The sequence below is a fragment of the Typopeltis vanoorti genome, chromosome 7 (assembly GCF_054136105.1).
Source record: "Typopeltis vanoorti isolate ZY-2024b chromosome 7, IOZ_Tvanoo_1.0, whole genome shotgun sequence".
Classification (NCBI taxonomy): Eukaryota; Metazoa; Arthropoda; class Arachnida; order Uropygi; family Thelyphonidae; genus Typopeltis; species Typopeltis vanoorti.
Genome location: NC_143555.1, coordinates 10161030 through 10185550, shown reverse-complemented (window position 1 = coordinate 10185550; position 24521 = coordinate 10161030). Strand labels below are relative to the sequence as shown.

The window sequence follows — 24521 nt, the reverse complement described above, 5'->3', positions numbered from 1 at the left end:
TCAAAGGACCATATAAGAAATGAAAAATCAGAAAAGAACTAGATATTTTTGACATAAATGAAGAGATGAAGGAATATAGACAGAAATAGAAAGATATCGGCTACCAAAAGAGGTGGGTTGATATAGACCATAGGGAAAGAGATAGAGAGGGGAAAATGAGCTGTGAGATGAGAAGACCAGTGAAGCTGGAACAGGCATATACCTAATCCTTGAACAGAAGAAGAATTTGACAATCATTATTGCCCACAGTACCAATTTATTTAAATCATCCTGCAGGATATCTACATCACCTTTATCGACTATTGCTCTTCCCAGTTTTGCATCATCGCCAAACAACTGAATATCCCCTCTTAAATCTTTCCCTATGTTATTGATATACAAATTAAAGAGTAGTGGCCCTAGTACCAAATCCTGAGGTACTCCACTTGTCACCATAATTCTCCTAGATTCTGCTTCACCATATATATTACTCTTTGCTGTTTCTCCATCAGCTCCCCCCCCCATCCATTCCATGCTACTAGCCGCATATCCATTCCCATTTGCTCCAGTTTTTGTAATAGCTCCCATGTAGTATTCTATTAAATGCCTTGACAAAGTGTAGCAGTATCATGGTGTAGCTATTACTTTATCCAATCCTGCTGTCACTTTATTATAAAATGTGAATAAGTTACTAAGACAGGATCTACCCTTTAAAAAGCCATTCTGCCCACTGTAGAGTATCACATTCCTATCCACCTAGTGTTGTATTTTACCCGACATCAACTTTTCCAATACTTGAATAACCACTACTGATATATGTTAATTCATTTGTAGTTTGCTACCTCTGGCTTGGAGCCACCTTTATGCAATGGTACCCTCTTTCCACTCCCTTGGAACCCTGCCAGAGCTGAGACTTAGATTGAACAACTTCATCAGAGGCAGTGCCAGTTCTCTTGCACATTTATGTAGTACTAAGCTGGGTTCACATTCATATTCTTTATTATTATTATCAACATTTGACCTCCATGGAGTCAGAGACTTATCATGAGAGGTAGTCACTATTGCATACAATGCTCATCCAACCACGTCTTAAATTGATTCAATATGTCCACATCCATAACACACTCAGGCAATGCATTCCACTCACAACCATCCTCCATGCAAAAAACCTGCTTCTCACTCCTTTGCTCACACCCTCTTTATACAGTTTCCAGCAATGGCCTCTTGTTCTACTCCCCTCTTCCATTCTATGAAAAATCTCTTCCATATCTACCCGATAACAACCCCTGACCAGCTTATATGTCTCAATCATATCCCTCCTATTCACGAGGCTCTGCATCTTGCATTCTCTCAATCTGTCTTCGTACTCCACATTCCAAAGATCACTGACTACTTTTGTGAATCTTCTCTGTACCCTTTCCAACATATCCTCATTACCATGAAAACCTGGCGACCAAATCTGCGCACAATAATCCACTTGAGGCCTGATCAAGACCTTATACAATGGAATCATAACCTCTCTATTTCTGCATGTCAGGGTTCTCCGCATCATTGCCATTATTCGATGTGATGTCTTCACAACTTGTGCAATGTGGCCCTTGAATTTCAGTTCCTTGTCCACTATCACTCCTAGATCTCTCATCTCCTCTACTTCTGTTAAAGTTTCCCCACCAAATGTATACTTTGCATCCCATTGTTGCTTACTATTATGACTGAACACCTCCTGTTCATCTATCTCAATGTCGATATGCATCTTTGTAACAACAGCAACTATAAAATCACCACCTGGATGATACACTATAGCAAAATGATCACTCAGCAACTCCACTATTTCTTTTGGTTCAGTCCCCTTCCTACCATGAGCATTGTTTAAAGTCATCCTATCATAGTCATTTTTTCTCTTACTTGCTAAATAACGAAAAAACTCTTTTGAGTTTACTTTGGCCTCTTTGGCTAATTTATCTCTCATAGTCTGATTTGGCCTTCCTTATCATACTAGTCATCCTCCTTGCTTGTACAATACTTTGTCTTACTGCCCATGAGTATTCTGATCACTTTTTTCTTTATATTTACTTCACGATGTTTTTTTTTTTTTTTTTTTTTGCAGTTCTTGCTTTATATTCCTACTCATCCATTTAATTCCAACTTGGTTTATCCTCCTGACTTTGAGTATGCAGTCTGATACTGCTACTCTCAAGCAATCTCTGACTACTTGCCATGCAATACTGACTTTCTTTCCTTTTAGCTTCTCAAGTCACTGTTCCAAAATGATTCCTGAGTCACATAATCACCAGCCTTATAGTTGAACATAAACCCTTTCTTGACAGAGAACTTCACATGTTTGGCAACTTCCCAGAACCAGACCTTATGGTGACTCCCCCCCCCCCCCCCACTTGGAGGCAGAGTGTCTACCTTGGTTATGGGTACATCTTCTGATGCTATTATCAGATCCAACACCCTCAAACCTCCCCCCTTCCCCCCTCTAAAACATGTTGTTTCATGTAATTATCCTTTTGCAACTGTATAAATCCCACTTCCATCTCACCATGTCCTCTTTCTTCCCTTCAGTCTATGTCCCCATAGTTAAAGTCTCCCATAATAATTGTTAGGCCTACACTCATTGTACTAATCTGTCGATCCCCAGTCTATAACAGCACCCAGCAATGTATTTTGTCCTATTTGCCTCTATTTCAACCATAGAGGCAAATACAGTCTCAAATGAACCATCACCCTCAGACCTAAAATCCTCTTTAACTTCTAATTTTGTTGGTTATAATTCTTCAACAGTCATGAGCAATATCCAACCTCCTGTCCTGTTCCTTCTATTCTCCCTGAAAATACAATATCCTTTACATTCTATCATCCCTGCAACTATTATTTTCAGTCAACCAGGTCTCACTGATGCCTGTACATGTTGAACCAACACATGCTGCAGGTGTTGGTTCATGTGAACGGAAGCAATAGTCAGACCAGCAAAAGGAGGAATAGATATTCTGGAGGTAATTCCAATCAACTCCTTTGTAACTGAGGATGAGAACTCAGAAGTGTTTGAAGGAGGGCCATTTGTGAGAGGAGGCTTGTACAACATTGCAGTCTGAGTTGCTGAGAGGAGAGGTGACCTCTATGGTCTGTCTGGAAGGAGCACTGTCAAAAAGAGATTCTGGGTATTCAGAGAGTGAAGAGGGTTATCAGGAATATCATGAATGCTAATATCCTCATTTCAGATTCTCTCAGGAGTATTCAGGCCCACATCCATAGAGGATGCTGCTGAAGATACAGGTTAGATACAAGATATTGCAGCTTAGTTTGTATCTTTATAGCTTGGCTCTTCCATATTTTGTCCATGGCTTTTAAGATAGCTGTTGCTCTGGCTGTTCTAATTTTTACCTCTTTCTTAGGGTCCAAGTCATGCATCATATAGCATCCAAGATATGTGAAGTGTTCCACATTTTCTAGTTGAAATCCTTCTATGGTAACTTTGTTCAGTAACTCCTGTTGTCCGAATATTATTATTTTAGTTGTTTTTTTTAAAATTGACATTTAGTCCATATCTTTTTTCTTCTGTGTATAGCGTTTGCAGTGTCTGTTCCAGCCATACTGCATCTTCTTCAGTCAGGATGATGTCGTCTGCAGAGCAGAGGTAGTTTATTCTCATACCATTTATTGAAAATGCCTCCACCTTCTTTTTAATCTTATCTAGTGTTCTTCCCAGTGTGATGAAGATGATTGGTGATATTTGTTCCCCTTGTCTTGTGCTTTGACTAGTGGAAAACCAGTCTCCAGTCACACCTATTATACTGACTGTTGCTTGAGCTTGGCTGTTTATATCTTTCAACAGGCAGATTAATTTATTGTCCACACCATAGGATTCCAAGACTGTTCATGTTATATTGTGATCAATATTATCAAAGGCTTTTTGGAAGTCGACAAAACAACAGTATATCTTTTTCTTCTTTCTTTGAACTTTCTCTGCTATTAGTCTTAGTGCGAGTATTTGTTGCACCATACTTCGATCTTTTTGAAATCTGGCTTGCCCATCAGGAAGATGTGCCTCCATAATGACTCTTCAGCCATTCTAAGTATTTTCTTCAGCACTTTGCCAAGATGACTCATTAGTGCAATAGTTCTGTAATTGGTGCATTCTAAAGCACTGCCTTTCTTATGAAAAACAACCAAGACCGATTTTTTCCACTCTTCAGGGGCATACCCCGATCTCAGTATTTCATTACATAGCATATGCATTTGTTTTACAACCAATTTTTCCCCATATTGCATCTTGCCTATTATGTCGTAATTTCAGGACTTTTGTTGTTCTTGATGTTTTATAGCCTTGCTCACCTCCTCTTCCAAGATGTCATTTTCAAAGATCTCTGTGTGGAGAGATTGCTTTTAGCTCTTTGATTACTTCTGTTGCAGTATTATTTAGTTGATTTTTATATGGTTCACTACAATATCTTGTCCATCCATGTATGATTTCGGTCTTGTCGATCAGTACTTTATCATCTTCATCTTTGACTGCTATTGACCTTGTTTGCCACTTCCTATTGACATTTCTTATAAGTTTACAGACCTCTATAGTTTTGTGTTCTCCATAGTACTGTTCAATATCTTACACTGGTCCTCCAGCCATTTGGCTTTATCAGATCTGACTACTTTCCATACTTCGTTGCATTTTTGATGGCATAACTCATCTGCTGCCTCTGATATCTCTTAGGTCTCAGTTCTCTTTTCTCTTGTACTAATTTAAGGATTTCCTGAGTTATCCATTTCTTGTTGATCTTCTCTCTTTCAGGAATGACTTCCTTTACTGCATTTTTTTAGTTCTGTAGTCAGTTTCTGCTCTTGTATTTATATTTTTGTTTTTCACTTGTGGTGTTAAGCTTAGTTTCCAGTATGTCATGATATGCTGTTCTTAACTTGTCTTCATTTAGTCTTGAGATGTCTCTAGTTTTTTGGAACTTTCCTTTTTCCAAAAGGAAAGGTTCAATGTTCTGCTCAATATTATTGCAACATTTTGCTGTGTTATCTTCACAACCTTTGCAGTATGACATCTGAATGTCAAATTTCTATCTGTCTTCACCACTTTAATATTACTAATAACACTCCCATGCTTTACATCTGCAAATAACTGAATAGCTCTCTATAATCTTGTAACAATGTCATTGTCTTAATTTTGAACAGTAGTGGGCCTAGGACTGTAAACTGTATCCCATGAAATGCCACTTGTAACCTTCTTACTCCCCAATGCTCTTTGCCATGCACAACTCTGATATTCATTAGAAAGTCAATCTAATCTGCTAGCCTAATAACTAAACTTATACATTGCAACTTAAACATCAACTAATTATGTGCCACCTTATCAAATGCCTTTGCTAAATCCAAAAAAATATCAGCATATTTCTTTCCCTCATCCACTGTTCTTTTTATTTATTATAAAAGGCAACCACATTACTAAACAAGAATGTCCCTTAACAGATCCATGCTGGCCTTCATAATATTACCCTCATCTTCCCAGTTCTGTATATCAGCTCTAATTTTTCCAAAATCTTAACAACAACAGGAGAAATACAAATTGTCCATAGCATGATACTTCCATTCTACCACCACTCTTATGTAATGACACTGTCTTAAACTCCTTCCACTCCTTAGCAACTTGCCCTGTTGCAAGACTTCCATTAAACAGCCAAGTTGGTAGCAGTGAGTTCCTTAGCACACTTCTTTAACACATTTGGTAAAATCCTATGTGGTCCCACTGTCTTATTGACACTGAGAGTGCTCATTATTTGAGTGTTCAGCTCTCTTCATTTACCTTTAATCCTTCAACTCCCTGTATTACCGTAGGAATAAAAACCAGCTTTACCAGGATGAAACACCATAATAAAGTGATCATAAATAGTTCTGCTACAGTATCTATATTGGTTACCCAAGCAATGGTTATTCATTCAGTCCTTTTTCCTCTTTCAGGCCATGTATTGAAAGAACTCCTTGGAATGTCTAGTATTGCAGCATGCTAGTCTACTGTCATTGTAATTCTCCATACTACATTATTCACCTATATTCCTTATGCAACTGTTCTCCCCCTCCTGCCCCCCATTATTATGCCTTCCATATTCCTCTTTCATAATTCCTTAGTCATCTGTTTTACTGCAAACTGCTTTATCTTTTTCACTTGAAGTATGTAGTTTGCCATTACTGTTAACAAAAGTTCCTTAATCAGCTCCTATGCACTACCGATCCCTTTTCCTTTTAATGTTTCCATCTATTGTACTGTCTCTGGCTGGGTTTCAAGTGTTATAATCACCTGCCTTGTACTTTTGTGTGCCTATTTATCTTTTATTCTCATTAGCTGATGACAAGTATGACATCTGTGGTGCAGTCAGATCCTCTGAAGTCTAATCAAATTCAGAATTCTTGATTCCTGTATTCCCTCCACCACATGCTGCCTAAGACAGCTTATCCCTCAAGAATTACGAAAATTCATTTGCATTATTATTAAATGCTCTTTTTGCCCAATCAATTTGATATTAAGCCTCCCCCCCAATAATCATTTGCTTTACATTTGTCAAAGTAATTTGCCTAAACATTTCTTTCTCATTACCCTCCATATTCCCCAACCTATAGCACTAAAATCCCAATAGATATCCTGATAAATACTGCCCATAATACTCTTGAAACTAGCAGTATCATTTCCCCTTGTACTTCTTGACTTGAGACGGCAGCTCATCACTTATTGTAACACTCCACTACCCATTTACCTTCTTCCCTTATGCTGCCAAAATATGTATACCCATCAATTTTTATGTTTGTCAGACACCCCCATTGTCAACCAACTATTGCTGATACCAAATAATCTTCACTCAGAGAGAGTTAAACCCACAATCTCATTCACTTTATTTCTAATACTCCTGCTACTTGTATATATAGAGTAACCAGTGTACTGCTACTGTCCCCATGACTGTTATTACTCTCTACAGCCTCCACTTGGCCTCACAATATACTGTGCTATACAGCCTCTCATCTGCCAAGCTCTTATCCCCTTATGACACCATCCCTACAACCGTCAACCATGGTAACTCTCTAGTTTCCCTGCTCTGACATACCTGTTGGGCAAGTGAGTATGTCAAATATTCAAATGCAGTCCATCTCTTGCATCTGCACAGTGTCCTCATCAAGTGCATTTCAAGCATCCATTCCAGACCTCTCTTCCACATTCTCACTATCATCTCATTCATTATCACTGCTTGTCTTCTTAGCTATGCACGATCATACCCATGCAATATACTCCCTGTCTTACCTCTCACACTCTTCTGCTGTACAATTCATAACATGAATCTCAAATCTCTTGCTACTTGATTCACACTTCACTATTAAAAGTTACTGTAGAAAATCGGCAATTTTAGGAAATGAATCATGAAAGTTTAGAATGGTTATGACACATTAGGAGAGTGTTAGAGACAGCAAATGAATTTGTTAGAATGAGGCAGAGAGAGATTTTTAGCCAGATAAGATTTAAAAAAAAAAAAAAGAGAGATTGAGTTATACACTCTCCTGACAATTACACATGCTCTCACTCTTTTAATTTCAAAGTGACATGCGAATGTGTGTGCACAAATGTCACTTTGAAATAAGAGCAAGAGTATGTGTAATTGGAAACTGAGATGAGTTGTGATTGAAGAAGCTGAAATTAAAAAAATTTTTTTTTGTAGATTGAAGAAGAAAATCAATAACATTGAGTTTATAACTAAGACTAAATATATTTGTTAAGTGAAGCTGGAAGGCTTTTGGTGGTTTGCTTTTTTTCTATGTCTATTATTCTGTTTCTCTTTGTGAAATCGAAAGGGACATGATATGTAGAGTAATTGTGGGTCCGACAGTACTTACTCCCCATATCGATACTAATTTTCTCCAAACACACCTAGCAGAATAGTTGCAGAAGATTATTTACTGTTATATCTTCGTCTTTTGTCTTTATTGGCATCTTGTCTCTTATTTGTCCTATCTTAAACTTTATCTTTTGTTATCATTAAATTTTAGTACTTTACTTATTATCAGTTAATTCGTTTGCCGACAGATTTATATTATTTAATGACTGCGCCAGCCAGCAACTAAATTCTGATACACTAACCAAGATTACTTAGAAGGAAAATGCAGGGATCATGAAGTATGCAGTCGTGGTCCCGTTTCTTATATTATTAGTGGATTCTCCTTTTATGCACGGTTCGTAATTTTCCAAGTGGTAATTCAATCCACAGAAAGCATGACAAACTCATTTGATTACACATAAAGAAGTACGTTTATTTTAGCACAAAACATAATGATACAAGTTAGTTAATCCTTAAATTAAAACAGTCTGGGTTCCCTCCCTTTTCTTAATTTAACACATCCAAAATTTCTACACTGTAATCCTCTATACTGACACAAATTCCTTCACTTATATATATATATATATATATATATATATATATAACTATATATATATATATATATAACTATCCCCAGACTCTAACAACATATACTAAATAACCAATCTACTATCACACATGCTAATTACATATATATACAAGTCAATTCAGTAACTCTGACATAGATTTCTTGAGGTAATGCTCCTTCTTATATTTTAGACTTAATCCTCCCCCAAAATTTTAGTTAACATTCAATTAGGTTTTAACAGTATAACATTATTATTCTTTAGACACAAACAGTTCATAGCCTCGGTCTCCTACTTGGCTCAAGCCTAAAACGCCTTTTCCTTAGATATAGACAAAATGTCCAAACTGCAGACAATTCTTGTAACACTTCACGGAAATGGGCTGTGTTCTTAAAGATCAGTTCTCCTTACTCCACGGTTACTCCGATATTAATATGAAAAGATTTCTGCTTACTGTTCTTGCTTTATCTGGATATTCGGATCTCTTTACTGTACTTTCTTTAATGGCGGCTTCACCATTCTTTTGTTCCACACGAAGCGAAACACTTATACACTGATTTATATACTGACGTTAACTCATCAGTGGCCCTCTCTTCTTAGGAATCTGGACGCACTATAGCTGCAGCTTTGATCCACATAGCACACATAGCAAGGGGAGATTCTTGCTACGCATGGTGGCAAGCTTTTCACAGCTATACAGCCTTCCGCACAGCAACCAGGTACCAACGAAACGAGAAGAAAAAGAGAGCGATTCAAATCCCCGCCGAAACCTATATACTCCGAAACAGCGTCCTCACTTGGTGGTGTCGTCATACGTACGGCGGCTGCCGATTGGATACCGTGGCCACGAACTATCTTTGACATGGCCTAAAAACTATTATTAGCTTGTACACATCCTTTTAGAATTTATGCATGATTTTCTACCTTAATAGATTTAACAAACCTTCTCTATTTAGTTTATGGCATACTTTAACATTGCTTAGAATTTACTAATCTGGATATACACATGTTCTTGGGTCATTAATGAGCACATTTTCTGTTTGGAGGCATAAGTATGTACTTATCCATTCCTTCTGAGCTAACCCTATGTTGGGTTGGAAAAGGGAGATGACTCATCACATTTTCTCGACACAACATTACTAACTGACCTCAAATTCTTCTACTGTGTTTACGATTAGGTTCAGCATACCATCTAGCAGGTAGCCTGCTGCATAACTGTAACACTGATCCTTGACAGTAAGAAATGTTAGGTCCTAACATGATGTGCAGCATAACTTCAGAAACATTTTATAATGCATGGTGGAAGAAATGGGAGATGTAATTGAAAATTATATGTTATTGAGAGGGGCCTACTGGACAGATTTAGGGAATATGTTGCATAAGGTAGTAGGTGAAGATTAAACATGAAGTCATCCCTGAAAAATTTGTGTGGGTCTTGAGTTTTGTTGGTAAGGGGATGAGTGTTTTGCATGGAGAATCATGAATGAGTAGAATGTTGCTAAAATGGGTGCTGATGCAGAAATGTTTGAAACAGCATATGTTGACCAGCGTGAAGGTCTCTTTCTGCAACCTCATGGATGCCTGGAATAATACTTTATTTATTTATTTATGCTTATGGCTACATGAAACTGGTAAGTGAAAAGTACAATTACAATTTCCAGAAACAAATGATGAAAATCTTAACATATAAAAGTTCATTACATAAAAGGCACAACCTGCTTTCTAAGTTTTTTTTTTTTTTTTTTTTTTTAAATAAAGCAAAAGTAACTTGTCATAATCAAGCCAGGGACAATTATCATCCTGCTGCAACAAGCATGACAAGGCTGCATGTTCTCACAACACTTCACAACATTAATGTGGCTGTATCCGAAGCTTCAACATCATCATCATCTTCTAACATGAGGAGGAGGAGTTCTGCTGATACTATGACGAGGACTATGAGAGTGACTACGAGAATAACGTCTTTGTGGTGAGATGGGACTGTGATCTTTTGTTTCCTCCATAACCACTGCCACCACCATACCAACTACAGGTCAAGGTTCAGGCTAGAAAGCCAATTCAAGGCCTCATCTGGTACCTTGTGGATGTCCTGTAGGCCACCACTGTGAAATTGGCGCGTGGGCAGTTGTACACAATATGAGTAATCGTCTGAGTCACGGGAAAACAATCACAATAAGGGTGATCTGACAGCCCCCATTTATGTAGAAGGTAGCCACATCTGCCTTGACTAGTTCTGATCCTGTTTATTGATGAAAATCTTCCTAGGAAGATCAAAACCAGGGTGCGGAGCACAGGAATCTTCTACCAGGAAGCCGTTTGTTGGGAGATTGTTGGACCAGTATTCTCTCCATATGCCAGATATTGATGGCAGCACAGCTGAAGAGAGTTCGTCCATTCACCAGAGAGGCTTTCTAGCTTTGAGGCAAAGACTAGGTGGGTTTATGAGAGTCTGGTGTAGGGGCAGGATTGAGTTGCTCATTGCTTTATTAAATTCTTTAATCGAGGCTTGTCTTCTCCGTATGTGTGGTGGAGCAATGTTAGATAGAACAGGAAAGAGGGATGCTTCTCACTGTCCCACTAATTGTGCGCATGGTAGAGCTTAGCTGGGTGTCTATAATGTTAGTGTGTGTACTTCTTTCCTAGACAGGGGCACAATATTCTGCTGCAGAGAATGCGAGGGCTAGTGCAGACACCTTAGGATTTCTGCATCACAATCCCAGGTTGTTCCAGCAAGCCTTGAAATGATATTATTTCTGGTTTTAATTTTATTGGAGAGGTTGATGATGTGCCTTTTATAGGTTAGGCTTCTTTCCAGGCTCACTCCAAGGTATTTTGGGTGAGGCTCGTGTTCTACCATTTTTCCACAGAAAGAAAGGTTGATTTGTCGATTCGCCTCTGCATTATACAGGTGAAATACTGAGGACACTGTTTTCTTTGGATTTGGCTTCAAGTACCACTGCTTGAAGTACTCTTCCAGGGTGTTCAGGTCTATATTCAAGGTTGATTCTAGGTTGGTAAAGGACGTGGATTGATGTAAGATCGCTAGGTCATCGGCATACATATACTTGCTCGATCTCGTATGAGGTAGATCATACACGTAGATGTTAAAAAGTATAGGGGATAACACAGAGCCCTGAGGAAGACCGTTGTGAAGGAATCTGGGCCTGCTCTTATTTCCACCAATATGGACTGGATCTTTCTGTTGGAGAGAATAGATTCAAAAAGTTGTAAAGTTTTTTTACACTTCATAATATTTCCTATTTTTCGGATAAGGCCCCTGATCCAGACAGTGTCATAAGCAGATGTTAGGTCAATGAAAGTGGCTCCAGATTTAAGTTTCTTCTGGAAGCCTGCTTCAATTTGAGTTGTCAGGGCCAGGACCTGGTCACAGCAACTTCTTCCTGGCCTGAAGCCAGCTTGCTCAATCGGAGTGCTCTTTCGATGAGTGGTGAATAATACAGTGAGAGAGTTTTAGTTATTTCCAACACCTGCTTCCAGAAACGCGACGAATCTATATGTGGATATCTAACTTTGATAGGTCAAGACACCAGGTTAATTACATCCTCTCTCTCCAGTTGTGGAAGAAATACGTCTTTGATGTGCATACTTATTCTGGAGCAGATTTTAGTGTTGACCTTAAATTTATACGAGCCAAAGTAAGACTGAGACTCTGTAAAGGAAGGCCGATCTCATTAGGCTGGATGTCAGAGTAATCCTTAGTGGGTTCACAGAAGAAACATCATAGTTGGATGATCTTTTGGAGACTAGGGAGGAGAACTCACTTGAAATGCTCTGGGAAGGAGTCAAGGTTATAATACCGGATGCAACCAAGAAGTATCTAGGTCTAATTAGAAGACCAAGACACCTATGGATATCAGATTCAATATGGGAGCTGATTGAAAGGAGTCAGTTGGAGAAACAAAAACAGACAGTGACCGAAGAATATAAGAGATTACATAGAGAAGTCAGAAGAGCCATCAGGCAGGACAAGGAAATGTTTTATATTAATAAATATGAAGAGATAGTTTCAGATGAGGAGGCACAATTATGAAAGGATTTTTTGTTTAGTTTGTAACCTAAAGCACAAGTTTAAGTCGAAATTGAATGTCATCAGAGACAGAAATGGAGCAGTATTAACAGAAGAACTGGAAATTAAAAACAGATGGAAAAGATTACTGTGAGCAACTGTACAGCAGAGATAAGGAAAATTTGGTGGACATCTCTTATCAGGAAACTTGATTTGAATTTCCTCCACTTAGGTATGAGATTGAAAGAGTAGCTTAACAGCAATTAGGTCCTGGGTGCAGATGGAATCTTGGCAGAATTAAGTCCGCAGGGGATGGAGGGATAAATATGTTTGATCGATTGATTACAAGGATATGGGAGGAGATAGGATCGTGGCCTAGAGACTGGAAGAAGTCAATTTTCATACCACTGCACAAGAAGGTAGATTAGAAGGATTGTAAAAATTATAGAACTATTAGTTTAATCTTTCATGATAGGATTAAGACCAAAGTTGAGGCAGAGATGCATGAGGAACAAGTAGTTTTTAGGAAGGCAAGGGTATCAGAGATTAGAATCTTTGCCTTGGACAGATCATCGAAATGTATAAGGAATTTATACTCCTTATGGTAATGTGTTTCATTGACTTCTCCAAAATGTTTGACTTTGTTCAGCATATGGAATTGTGGTTGGTAGTGAAAATAATGGGTTTTCCTCAACTCATTATCAAGTTGAATGTTAACTTGTATGGTGAACAAGAAGCCACAGTAAGAACAGGTGATGAATTAACTGATTGGCTTCAGGTTGGTAAGGGATTTAAGCAAGGATGCTGACTTTCTCCTCACCTATTGAGTATCTATACCGAGCTCATCATTCATGTAGCATTGCATAAGGTTAATACAGGAATTAGGATAGGTGGTAAATTGATATCAGTAATCTCAGATACATAGATGTTACTGTAATCCAGCTTTTGAATGGCTAGCTGAACTAGATTTAAAATTTTAGGGACTTTTTTATCTGAATTTTATATCTTTACTAGTTATTTGTACATACACATAATTTGTCTCATTTATCTTGTCTGCACAAATATGTATTATATGTTTTGATATCATATGTCTTTTTTTATTATATCATACTCTAAAAAACAAACAAATAATACTGTGCTCCTTTGCAATGACAAGAATGAACTAGAACATATCTTTGACGAAGTTAATGAGATCAGTAAAAATAGACGACTAAAACTGAATCTAGCAAGACAAAGATTATGGTTCTTAAAGGAAATATAGACAGGAAAGCTCCTAAGAAACAAGTGTAGATGGAGAAATAATTGGGGAAGCCAGCAAGTTCGAGTACTTGGGATCCATTATTAATGTGAAGAATTGCTGTCCATAAGACATCAGAAGAAGATTAGGAATAGCTGAAACAACAGTCGGAGACTTATCTAAAATCTGAAAGGACGGATCTATCTCTATCATAGGAACAAAGTTGGGGATTTTGTATGCAGCTGTTTTCCAACAGTGACTAATAGATGCTAGACTTGGAACCTAAAGACGTTTGATAGAAAATGGATAGCTGTTTTTGAGATATGGTGTTAAAAACAGCTATCCATTTTCTATCAAACGTCTTTAGGTTCCAAGTCTAGCATCTATTATCTTGAGGATTATCATATGCTGAAAGGTAGACCAATGGATGGGTGCTAGAAAAGATCGGTAGAACTTCAAGGTTCCTTAAGAATATTGAACAGAAGAAAGCTGAAATACTGTGGAGACATTGAAAGGATAGAAGGACTTCTCAAAACAGGAATAGAAGGTATAGTTCTTGGAAAAAGAGGAAGGTGTAGATCATAGTAGGATGGATGGTGTGACTGGAGTAAGTGATCTTCAAAGAGTTGAAGCCTAAAGAAAAGCATACAGCAAGATCACCTGCAAGGATTTGTGTGGCACATCACCAAGGAATGAAGTGACAGTTCAACATCTGATAATGTCTACTCATTGGATGTGGAAATTGCTATCCATTAGAATATTATGAAAATTCTTTTTACAGGAAATAAGCAGGGGCTGGATTTAGAGAGATGTTAGTCTATTTTTCCTCACTTAAGATTGTTTTGGAAATCATCATTTAGTATATAATTCTCAAGCTCTAATTTGGAATGTACCTTGCAGAGTTTATGGAGGAAGCTGAATGCAGAGTACTGTTATCAGCAAAGATATGCATAAAATCTGTAGCGAACTGGAATAAACTGGATATCACTATTATAAGTTGCTTGTGGAAGACTGGAGGATTAGCTTTCGCTGAGGAGATATTTATGCCATACTCATATCCCTTAAAAATTTCTTAAGAAATTGTTCAAATATTACCATAGAACTGCTCCATACATTGGTGATATAAGCAACAATTTCTTATGGAACAGATATGTCATAATCTGTACTGGCAGTCCATGAATAGGATGCTAGTTAGTGCAATGTACTTGGTTGTTCATTGATTTCTTCATTATTTTGAAAGGAATCAAACACAAATGTGTTTGGTTGTTGGATGTGTATATTTGTCTTTTTGTATTCTTTTGGAATAGGCTAGATGTGGGTTAATTTTCAAACTTTGTAGTATGCTGCTACAACACGAAATTGTTCATAAGTTAGAGGTTAACTCAGGAGTATAGGCTAGTTGGTGGAATATTGAGTCAGAAGAATTTTTAGTATCCAAGTTCCTTCAGATATTTCTCTTGCTAATAATAGATTAAGAGAGCATATACATCTTGTCCCTTAATAAAATTTTAATATTTGTTGTTTTGATATCACAGTTGTTTTGATATATGTTGTTTTGATATCACAGTACTTTGAAATCATTAACATATTCATATAAAAATATTCATTAATTTGATGAATTATTATTAAATGATAGATGCATTTTCTGTCATTTCAGGAACAGCAGTCTATTCACTTGATTGGCAGCATTGGAAGATAACTGACCTCTCATTTTGATATTTGATGTCCAAAATGTTTTTCTGTGAAGCACATGTTATTGTTGCTAATTGGACAGTGGTAACTGATTTTAGGAGAGAATGCCTTGTTGATTTAGCAAGACTTTTGCTTAATTCCATTTTACTTGTAATGTGCAGCTTTGTTTTACTGTGGTTTCATTTCATGGAATCATCTGTATTTAAGAATTGTAAAATTGTGCATTTTCAAGAACATAGTTCAAGGTGGGTCTTGGTGATATGTCTCATAAGTATAAATCTTCTTGAATGTGGAGAGACTGTTATGATGAGTCAGCTTAGTAAAGATTATGCCTTTAGCTTGGAAATTGTTATCTCTCCATTTTTAGCCCTTGCTGCATCAATAATGACTCTTGTTTTTTATCATATTATAGAAATGTGGAGACGGTCACAGTTATTGATAATTCTTTTGCTGTATTGGCCTCTTACCACCTTTGTTCAGATAGCAAAACTGTTGAGTTTGTATGCGAATGGAGCATCCATTCTTCATCTTAAGCTGCAGCTTACATGGGCCACAGTAGTTTTGCATTCATTACTGACTGGTGTTGACATTACAGTGTTGATTTTGCAGGTATGGGATTATGGTTATTTGATTTATTATTATTAAAATTAAGACAGAAGAATGAAGTGTATTTTGCTATAACTTTTTGTTATAAATTATCTGACATCTACAGAACAGAATTCTTTAACATAAACTTTTCAGTACTTTTTTGGTGTATGTGTGGGTGTAATATTATTTGCTTTAACACCCCCCTCCAAAAAAAAAAGGATCTTAGCATGATAGTGAGAGTTTGATACAATATAGTTGATAGAAGTTTTTTCACTTGGCTATGCTACCAATTATATATTTGGTTTAATCCTTTATCCAGGTGTAAGCAAATGAAGTTTGCTCCTGAAGTATTTTCAGGACTGGGGCAACTCGTGGTAAAGGTGGTATAAGTTCCGACCACTTGCCTTAGTATCCTATAATGCAAAAGCACATCTCCTTGTGGACATGTATAATGCTATGCATTAAGGGAAGGGTCACTACCCAGACGTTTCGACCTTTTCTGCTGTCTTGTCAGTGGGAGCCCTACACCTAGAGGTGGTGATACTAAGGTGGGAATAATGCAGAAGTCATATCACCATTTACAAGTTGCCAAAAGGTGTCAACACCTTATTATTAAAATTCTCTGGATTAGAGATAGTTGATGGAAGTTTTTTCACTTGGCTATGCTACCAATTATATATTTGGTTTAATCCTTTATCCAAGTGTAAGCAAACGAAGTTTATGCCTGAAATATTTTCAGGACTGGGTGAACAACCACCTTTACCATGAGTTGCCCCAGTTCTGAAAATACTTCAGCCACAAACTTCGTTTGCTTACACTTGGATAAAGGATTAAACCAAATATATAATTGATACAATATTGGTTTCAATAATGGGTTAAAGTGTCTTGTACATGGGAACTTGCTCAGTGTACCTTGTTCATTTGCACAGAAGTTGAGGTTCAACAAGTTTGAATGAACAAGACCTTATTATAAGTTTGAGTATTCTATGGATTTTGAGTTCACCCAAGAGGGAGTTCCTTAGGTATGGAACTAATGTATTAATGTTATGAATGAAGTACATTCATACACAGGAACTGCTGCTCAGCACATTTTGTTCATCTGTATTGAAATTGCTATGAAGAATAGAGGAGCTTAGATTTTGAAGTTTAGACTTTTGAAGTTTGATACATTAAACTTTCAAATGTCTTTGAAAATTTTACATTTTCACACAATGTTTCATACAAAGATTATTGTGTGAAACATTGTGTGAAAATGGTACCATTTGTTGAATCAGAAACCTTTCCTTTAGTGTTACATAGTAATCATCATTCATTTCGGTAAATTATGGAGACAACTGTTTTAGGAATAATTACTTTAATTTCCTGACATTTCGACCTTCATAGTATGGTCATAATCTGGTGTATATGTGTAATTACATTTTATGACATTTCAAACAGTATGCCAAAGTGACATTGATTTGATCAACAGTTATTCTACTGGCCTGACCTCTAGAAAAAAAAAATACATCAAAGCCATATCCTATTTGTAACTTCATCAGAGAAAAAATTCATATTAATACTTTAATACATCAAAATAGGCAGCCTAATCAATAATTTAACCATAAATGTTTGTTATATTAAAGCAAAGATCTTAGATTACTACAGTCCTGATTATAATTAACTCTTAGACCAAAAGGTTATGTGGGAAGAATATGTGCAATCCATATTCCTGTGATTTTTAGACCCATTATGTTAAGATTAGGGTGGTCGATAAGAATTTCACTACTACTTCTTCCTTTTTCCCTCTTTTACTTCGTGGTGTCAAGGATTTTCTATTCATTTAACCGGAACCATATACAAGAATAAGGTGGTAAGCCCATGCCTCCCGGTGTATCCTATGTTTGTAGAAGCGTGGAGTTCTCAAGGCTGGTTTGCCTGCTTGCAGGATGAAAAACCCCAGATAAACTGGGGAGAAAAAACCTGCAGTCCACGCCCAAGACCGGCTAAGTCTGAGAAAGATCCTAAGCTTCTCATGTCAGTGATGGTAATTGAACCCAGGACACCCCTTTCCCAGGTTGTGAAGCACGTAGTCACTTGGCTAACTGCGTGGATTAAAAAATTACTGTCAGGAGCAGAATTCATAGTCACTTACATGAAAGGAAATCATCCTTGAGTAGTGCCTTACACGCTTGGCCATACTGGCACGTAAGAATTTCACAGGCCTCTTTAAATTTATGCTTATACCATGTTTTGGTACGATGTACACACGTGCCTTTTCAGTCAGTTCTATGTAGAATATTCAGGGCATATCGAAAAAAGAAATATAAACATCACATTAAATTTAATAACTATGGTAAATCTGATCCTTCTGACCACAACATTGACTTTCAGAAGGTGGATGAATTCGTTTACCTTGGAGCTGTAATAAGCACCAAGAGTAGATGTCAACTAGAAATTAAAAGAATTACCGGTGCAATTGCAGAAAATATGGAAAGACAAAAACATCTCTATCACCACTAAATGAAGACTAGTTAATATCTTTGTATTTTCAGTTTTCATTTATGGTGCTGAATCTTGTACACTCAGTGAAAAAGATATGGACAAGATAAATAGCTTTGAGATGTGGTGCTGGAAAAGGATGTTAAGTCTCCTGGATGAACAAAAGGTCTAATGAAAGTATAATAAGTCAACTAAAAATCAACGGCGGTATGTGACATTTTAAATGAAAGAATTCTCAAATACTTCAGTGACATTTCAAGACTTAAAAATGACATCCTGCAAAAACATCATTCAGGGCAAAGTGAAGGATAAAGAAAAAGAGGATGTCCAAGACCATGATGGTTAGACCAGATTAAATTTGGAGTTGGCCACTGCTGCAACAAAAGACAGAAAGAAATGAAGACACATTGTGGCTAGAGTCATGAGTCCTCAGACATGAGGAGACCAAGCAGAAGATATGAGAGGTACATAAATTCCATTTCCTTCCTGGTATGTGAACTTTCTTCCTTCCAGTCTGTATCTCCATAGTTGAAATCTCCCATAATAATCACCCAACCTATACTCATTGTACTAATTTGGTGATGCGTGTCACTCCCTGGCCTATAGCAACAACCAGTTGTATATTTTGTCTTACTGTTCTTAATCTCACACCAGACTACTTCAAATGAACAGCTACTCTCCTGCCTATCTCCTATTCTTTTTGGCTGCAATACATCTGCTATCATCAGCAGTACCCCTTTCCCCATCCTAACTTCTCTATCTTCCCTGAAAATACTAAACCCTTTGCATTCTATCCCTGTAACTACATCATCCCCTGTTAACCAAGTCTCAGTAATGCCTATAGCTTTTTGCAATTTTGCACTAATCAATGCCAAAAACTCATCCTCCTTATTGCTGATACTTCTGGCATTAGTATATAGAAATTGCAGCATCTCTTTAGCCCCCCCCCTCTGCCTTTACTTCCTGAATTAACTATCCTATTCAATATTATAATGAAGTTATATAAATTAAGTGGATATTAAATCCAACATCATTTCAAAGCCGAATACAGAAACTATAAAAGTTTCGTTTGAAAATTGACCAGAGAGTTTGCGAAAATACACCATCGTCATATGAGTTGCTAGGGCAACTCGTAGTAGCCCTAGCCGAACCATATAGGAAGTGACAAACACTCAAAGTGCCCATATATTCACATCCTATTGGTTCATTTTGATAAGGTTTCACTAGTCTGACAGCTGTTTCAAACTCATTGGTTTTCGTCAGAGACTAGGTAGAAACCTAAGCGAGCAAAAACCCTCTGTACTAAGGAACTTGAAGTGTCGGAGAGGTATCCACTTAATTTATATAATTTTGCATCACCAAAATGAAGCCTTTTGGCTTTTTATTTTAGTAATTACTTTACTCACTGCCCAAGAGTTCGATTATGGAAAATATACCTCTCTGATGCTTCAAGTTCCTTAGTACTGAGAGTTTTTGCTCTCTTAGGTTTCTACCTAGTCTCTGATGAAAACCAATGAGTTTGAAATAGCTGTCAGACTAGTGAAACCTTATCAAAATGAACCAATAGGAGGCGAATATATGGGCGCTTTGAGTGTTCGTCACTTCCTATATGGTTCGGCTAGGGCAACTCGTAGTATGGCAGCAGTTTATTCCCTCAAGCTCTCTGGTCAATTTTCACACGAAACTTTTATAGTTTCTGTATTCGGCTTTCAAATGATGTTGGATTTAATATCCACTTAATTTATATAATTTAGCATCACCGAAATGAAGCCTTTTGACTCTTTATTTTATAACGAAGTTATTCTTTACTGTACAGGACTTTGATAAGGCTTCATCTGGACTACTGTGCTCAGATGTGGCAACCTGGGTTCTATGGATAAATAATTGAAAAGATCCAGCAATGAGTAACTAAGAGGATATCTGTCCAGTAGAATAGTGCATATAAAGACAGGCTGAAGAAATGTGGTCTTTTCAAAGTTAAAGAAATTGACAGATTAGAGAAGATATGATAGAAACATATAAGTTATTAAGGGGATCTTATAATGCAGATGCAAATAGGGTTGAGGGAGAATTTGGATCATACATGGAAGCTGTAGTTAAAAAGTTCTTTTCATGGTGTATGGTGATTGTTGAATGAGGATTGAAGTGTTACCATATTAAGTAAATCTGTTCAAAGAGAGATATGATAGGCATGTAGGTAATGAGTAACACAGATGGGGCTCCATTCCCTGATGTTGGACTCCCTGGAGGAGTCTGCATGTGTTAATGATGATAATTATTGTCCAGGGTTGCTTAAGAGTCAAAGTTAAATAACCGGGAGGAAGTTTCCACATATCTTTTTAAGAAATGTGGAGACATGAGAGAACTGACGACATCCAGTCCGCACCTTCTTGTGGTGCATTGTTGTAGATATTGACCTGGATACAAAAGGAGTGAAAATAGGCTGAGAGTTTGGGATTTATCCAAACAAATTGTATTCTTATCATGTTGTATACTATATGTAGTATACAACATGATTCCATCATGTTGTATACTACATATAGTATACAACATGATGGAATTTCATGCCATTTTGGGCATGCTTGGTTAAACCAACCCCCTTCCAAACTGTTTTTGTCAGGGAAACACAGCCAACAGTGAAGAGTCAGATACTGGAACAAACAAACTTCAGTAAACATTGCCAGAATTCAAGATGGGCACCTCAGTTGTTGGGAAATACTTCATTAGAAAGCTATTCCAGAGAACAGAGGCGAAATATAAAATATGAAATACGAAATATGAAAGAGAGAATAAGTAGCAGATTCTGCACATTTTAAGTTGGATTGTAAAGGGGACATTGGATAGTTACTACTTATGTTTTAACAGGTCCTACAGAAAATGGAATAATAATAATGAAATCCAGTTCGATGTAGCAATGTTCAGGAAAAAATCTGTAGAAAAGACAGAGCTGAACCAGACCATCTAGTAGTAGAGGAGGGATTGTTTATCAGCTCAATTGCACTCTCCTCTGGATGGAATCAAGAGGTGCACCAGCCCAAACATATGAACAGTATTTTATGAATGGATGAATCTCTATAGTCCATGTGTTAAGGCTTAAGTCTTGGGAGGACATCATGTAGGGATGCTTAATGGAATATTTACAGCACTAGGAAAGGATTAAAATTAATTTTAATTGTTCCAGTATTTCATCTCAGACACTGAGACATTTTCATGGATTACAAATAACTTTGTAACACACAGACAACAAACACAATACTAAATGAAACACATGGGGCATAATTCAAGCCTTATCTAGGTGATGCACCTTGTATGGACATGTGTAAGTGGCCTAGGATGAAAAGTGGAACTCTGACAATTATTGTTTCACAAATTTTGGGAAGTTTTATGTAACCCTATTTATTTAAATTCTGTTGATTTCTGAGTACCGCTGCAGATTCTATAAACAGATTCTATAAACTTTTCGAATTTACTGTGGTGGAGCATGGTGGTTTCCTTCCAGGAGATCCTGTGGGTTGCATCCAATACATGGTCTGCAAAATCAGATTGACCATAGTTGTGATTGCAGATGTATGATTTGTGTTCTTCTAAGCTGATGATCGCTGATCTACTTGACAGATCAACGACCATCCACTTGGAAGAACACATTAAACCTGCAACATGAATCTGCACAGTATTAGTAACTGCATTGGGTTAAAAGGAATATCTTGAGCATAAAGAATGCCTAGTTTCTTAGAGAGACTAAGGAAGCTGCTGATATGATATGTTTATGCCAGAGAAGGCTAGCAGTAACAAATGTTAGTCCAGAGAAGGCTAGCAGTAACAAATGTTAGTCCAGAGAGAGAGAGAGAGAGAGATTGGTCCTGTCTAATGATTTGTGTATTATTCAAGATGAGGGAAGGCAAGATGAGTTGTTTTTGCAAGAAAGAGCACAAGACTGCATTTTGTTAGCATTGCAAGTCACCAGATTATCCTTGCTACATTGAAGTGGCTGCAATTCAATTTTTAAGGCACTTATTATAGAAGATCTTGGAGTTTATTTGTTTACTTCATGTAGAATGTGTAAGTGAATGGAGTGCATTATTATCAACAAAATTGGATAGGATTACCAGTTAGTGAGAGAAGATAAAGGACCTGAGAAATGAAATGCTGAACAATACACAAAAAACCACTGCCTCAGAAACAATAAAAACATGGCTTTGCTTACGAGCCCAAATCCCTCAAACAGTCAGCAAACAACTTTAATCAGCAATTTCCGAACTCTGTCCAAAATCTGCAGGAAACATTCTCTCCCCACACAAAGAAATATTCTCCACTAGGATCATGAGCGACCCAGTCAATGTGGTTCCCAACAGTAACAAAAGAACTGACACTTGCAATTCATCAAACCCTAATAAAGAACCAGGAATAGATGGAATCAGACCAAAAGACATTAAAAAAAAAAAAAAAAACCCACTCAACTAACCTATGTTCAGTTATACTAAAACTGTTAAATAAAATCTTTGAAATGGAGCACATACCTGAAACACTAAAGACTGCATTAGTCACTCTCATACATAAACATGGAAAAAGAAACATAAGTGATTACAGACTCATCGCCACATTGTCTGTAATCAACTAAATCATGGAGCACATTGTGTATTGCAACCTCTCCACATACATTGAAAAATTCCAAATCATCCCAAACACACAATATGGCTTTCAAAAAAATAAAGGAACAGCAACACTCCTGGAAGATTTCACAGACCTAATAAACACTGCATTAGATAAAAACAGAATAGTATTAACCATTTTTATGGCCCTAACAAAAACGTTTGACACACTAACACACAATACCTTGTTCAACAAACTAACACATATCAGAATTGGAGGTCGGCTACTCCAGTGGTTCAAAGCATACATGAAAAACAGAAAGCACATCACACATATAGGATCATTGCACAGCAAAGAGACACAGGTGTAAAATTTATATATCTTTAAATATATAATGTGTAGGAATTTATTTTTGATTGTGTTTACTCCTCTATGATCTCATATCCTTTCCTTAAATCTTGGTTTATGTTGTATTCTTATTATTGTCTCTTGTTATTTCTTCAACTCGAAAATTTTGTTGAAGTGCCTCTGGCCAGAGCAAATTTCTTTGTTAAAATACTAGTGTTAACCCTGTTTCAAATTTTGGAAAATTTATTTGTTTACGCTGTGCCACCAAAATTCTATAGATAAGAGAATTTCTTTATCTAAGAGCAAACACCTACTATGGCACACAATCCTATATCCTTCCCTTTTCTATTTCTAAACACAATAATCTAATATATTCTTATTTCACATTGCAGTCGTGACTATCCTATCCCCAATATATTTACGCATAGGTTCTCTTTATGAGTGGTGCATTGAGATTGGTGATCAGCCAAGTTATTTGGTTGACAAGAAAAAATTTATTCATTACTAATAAAGCAAGTTACAATTATTTTTATAGACACTAGCTTATCTCAAGTTGGTATGAAAGGTAAATAAGATAACTCGACGTAACATGGACATTCTAGTTCCCTTACAACATGAAATATTATCAATTACTATTAAAATGGGATGTCCTTCTAATTACTTAACACTCCTAGATTATTTTCACACAATTATTTGTTCAAGAACTGCGCAACAATGACAAACAAAAATATTTTCATACTGCACTTTTCCAAGTTTTCTGACTCAGATTAATCATTTCCTATTCATGGTTCAACTCCTAAAGTCTTACAACACTTCATAAATCACAATTCTAATTAGTCCCTTTTACTGTCACAATCTAACTTTCTTCGTTTACAAAATTGAAAAGTTCTTACTTTACCGAGGTATCAAGATCTTACTGACTTATACTTGCGATTCAATTGGAATTATATGGCTCGCATTTTCTTCATCTGGTCTCTTTTCGACGAGGTTACCTGGCTGATACGTTCCTTAGGCTCTTGCTTCTGGAAGGTAGATGTGCAAATACGATCATGATTCATCGCCTACGATGTTCATGCACTGGCTAACTAAAAACAGCATATAAGCACTGCTGCCGATGTTGGTCCACGAGGTTCCACATTTCCTTCTCGTCCTAT

General features: G+C 37.0%; 1 protein-coding gene across 3 annotated transcripts in view; it reads left to right on the top strand.

Moving 5' to 3' along the window:
- The window catches only part of LOC150104479 (ATP-binding cassette sub-family C member 8-like), an 822612-nt gene that overhangs the window by 57730 nt on the left and 740361 nt on the right, over nucleotides 1-24521 (top strand). For all 3 annotated transcript variants that reach the window (XM_090395659.1, XM_090395657.1, XM_090395658.1), the window contains exon 2: nucleotides 15329-15972. In XM_090395659.1, coding sequence (XP_090251785.1) covers nucleotides 15394-15972 — 579 coding nt within the window. In that variant the 5' untranslated portion in view covers nucleotides 15329-15393. The remainder of the gene's footprint in view (nucleotides 1-15328; nucleotides 15973-24521) is intronic.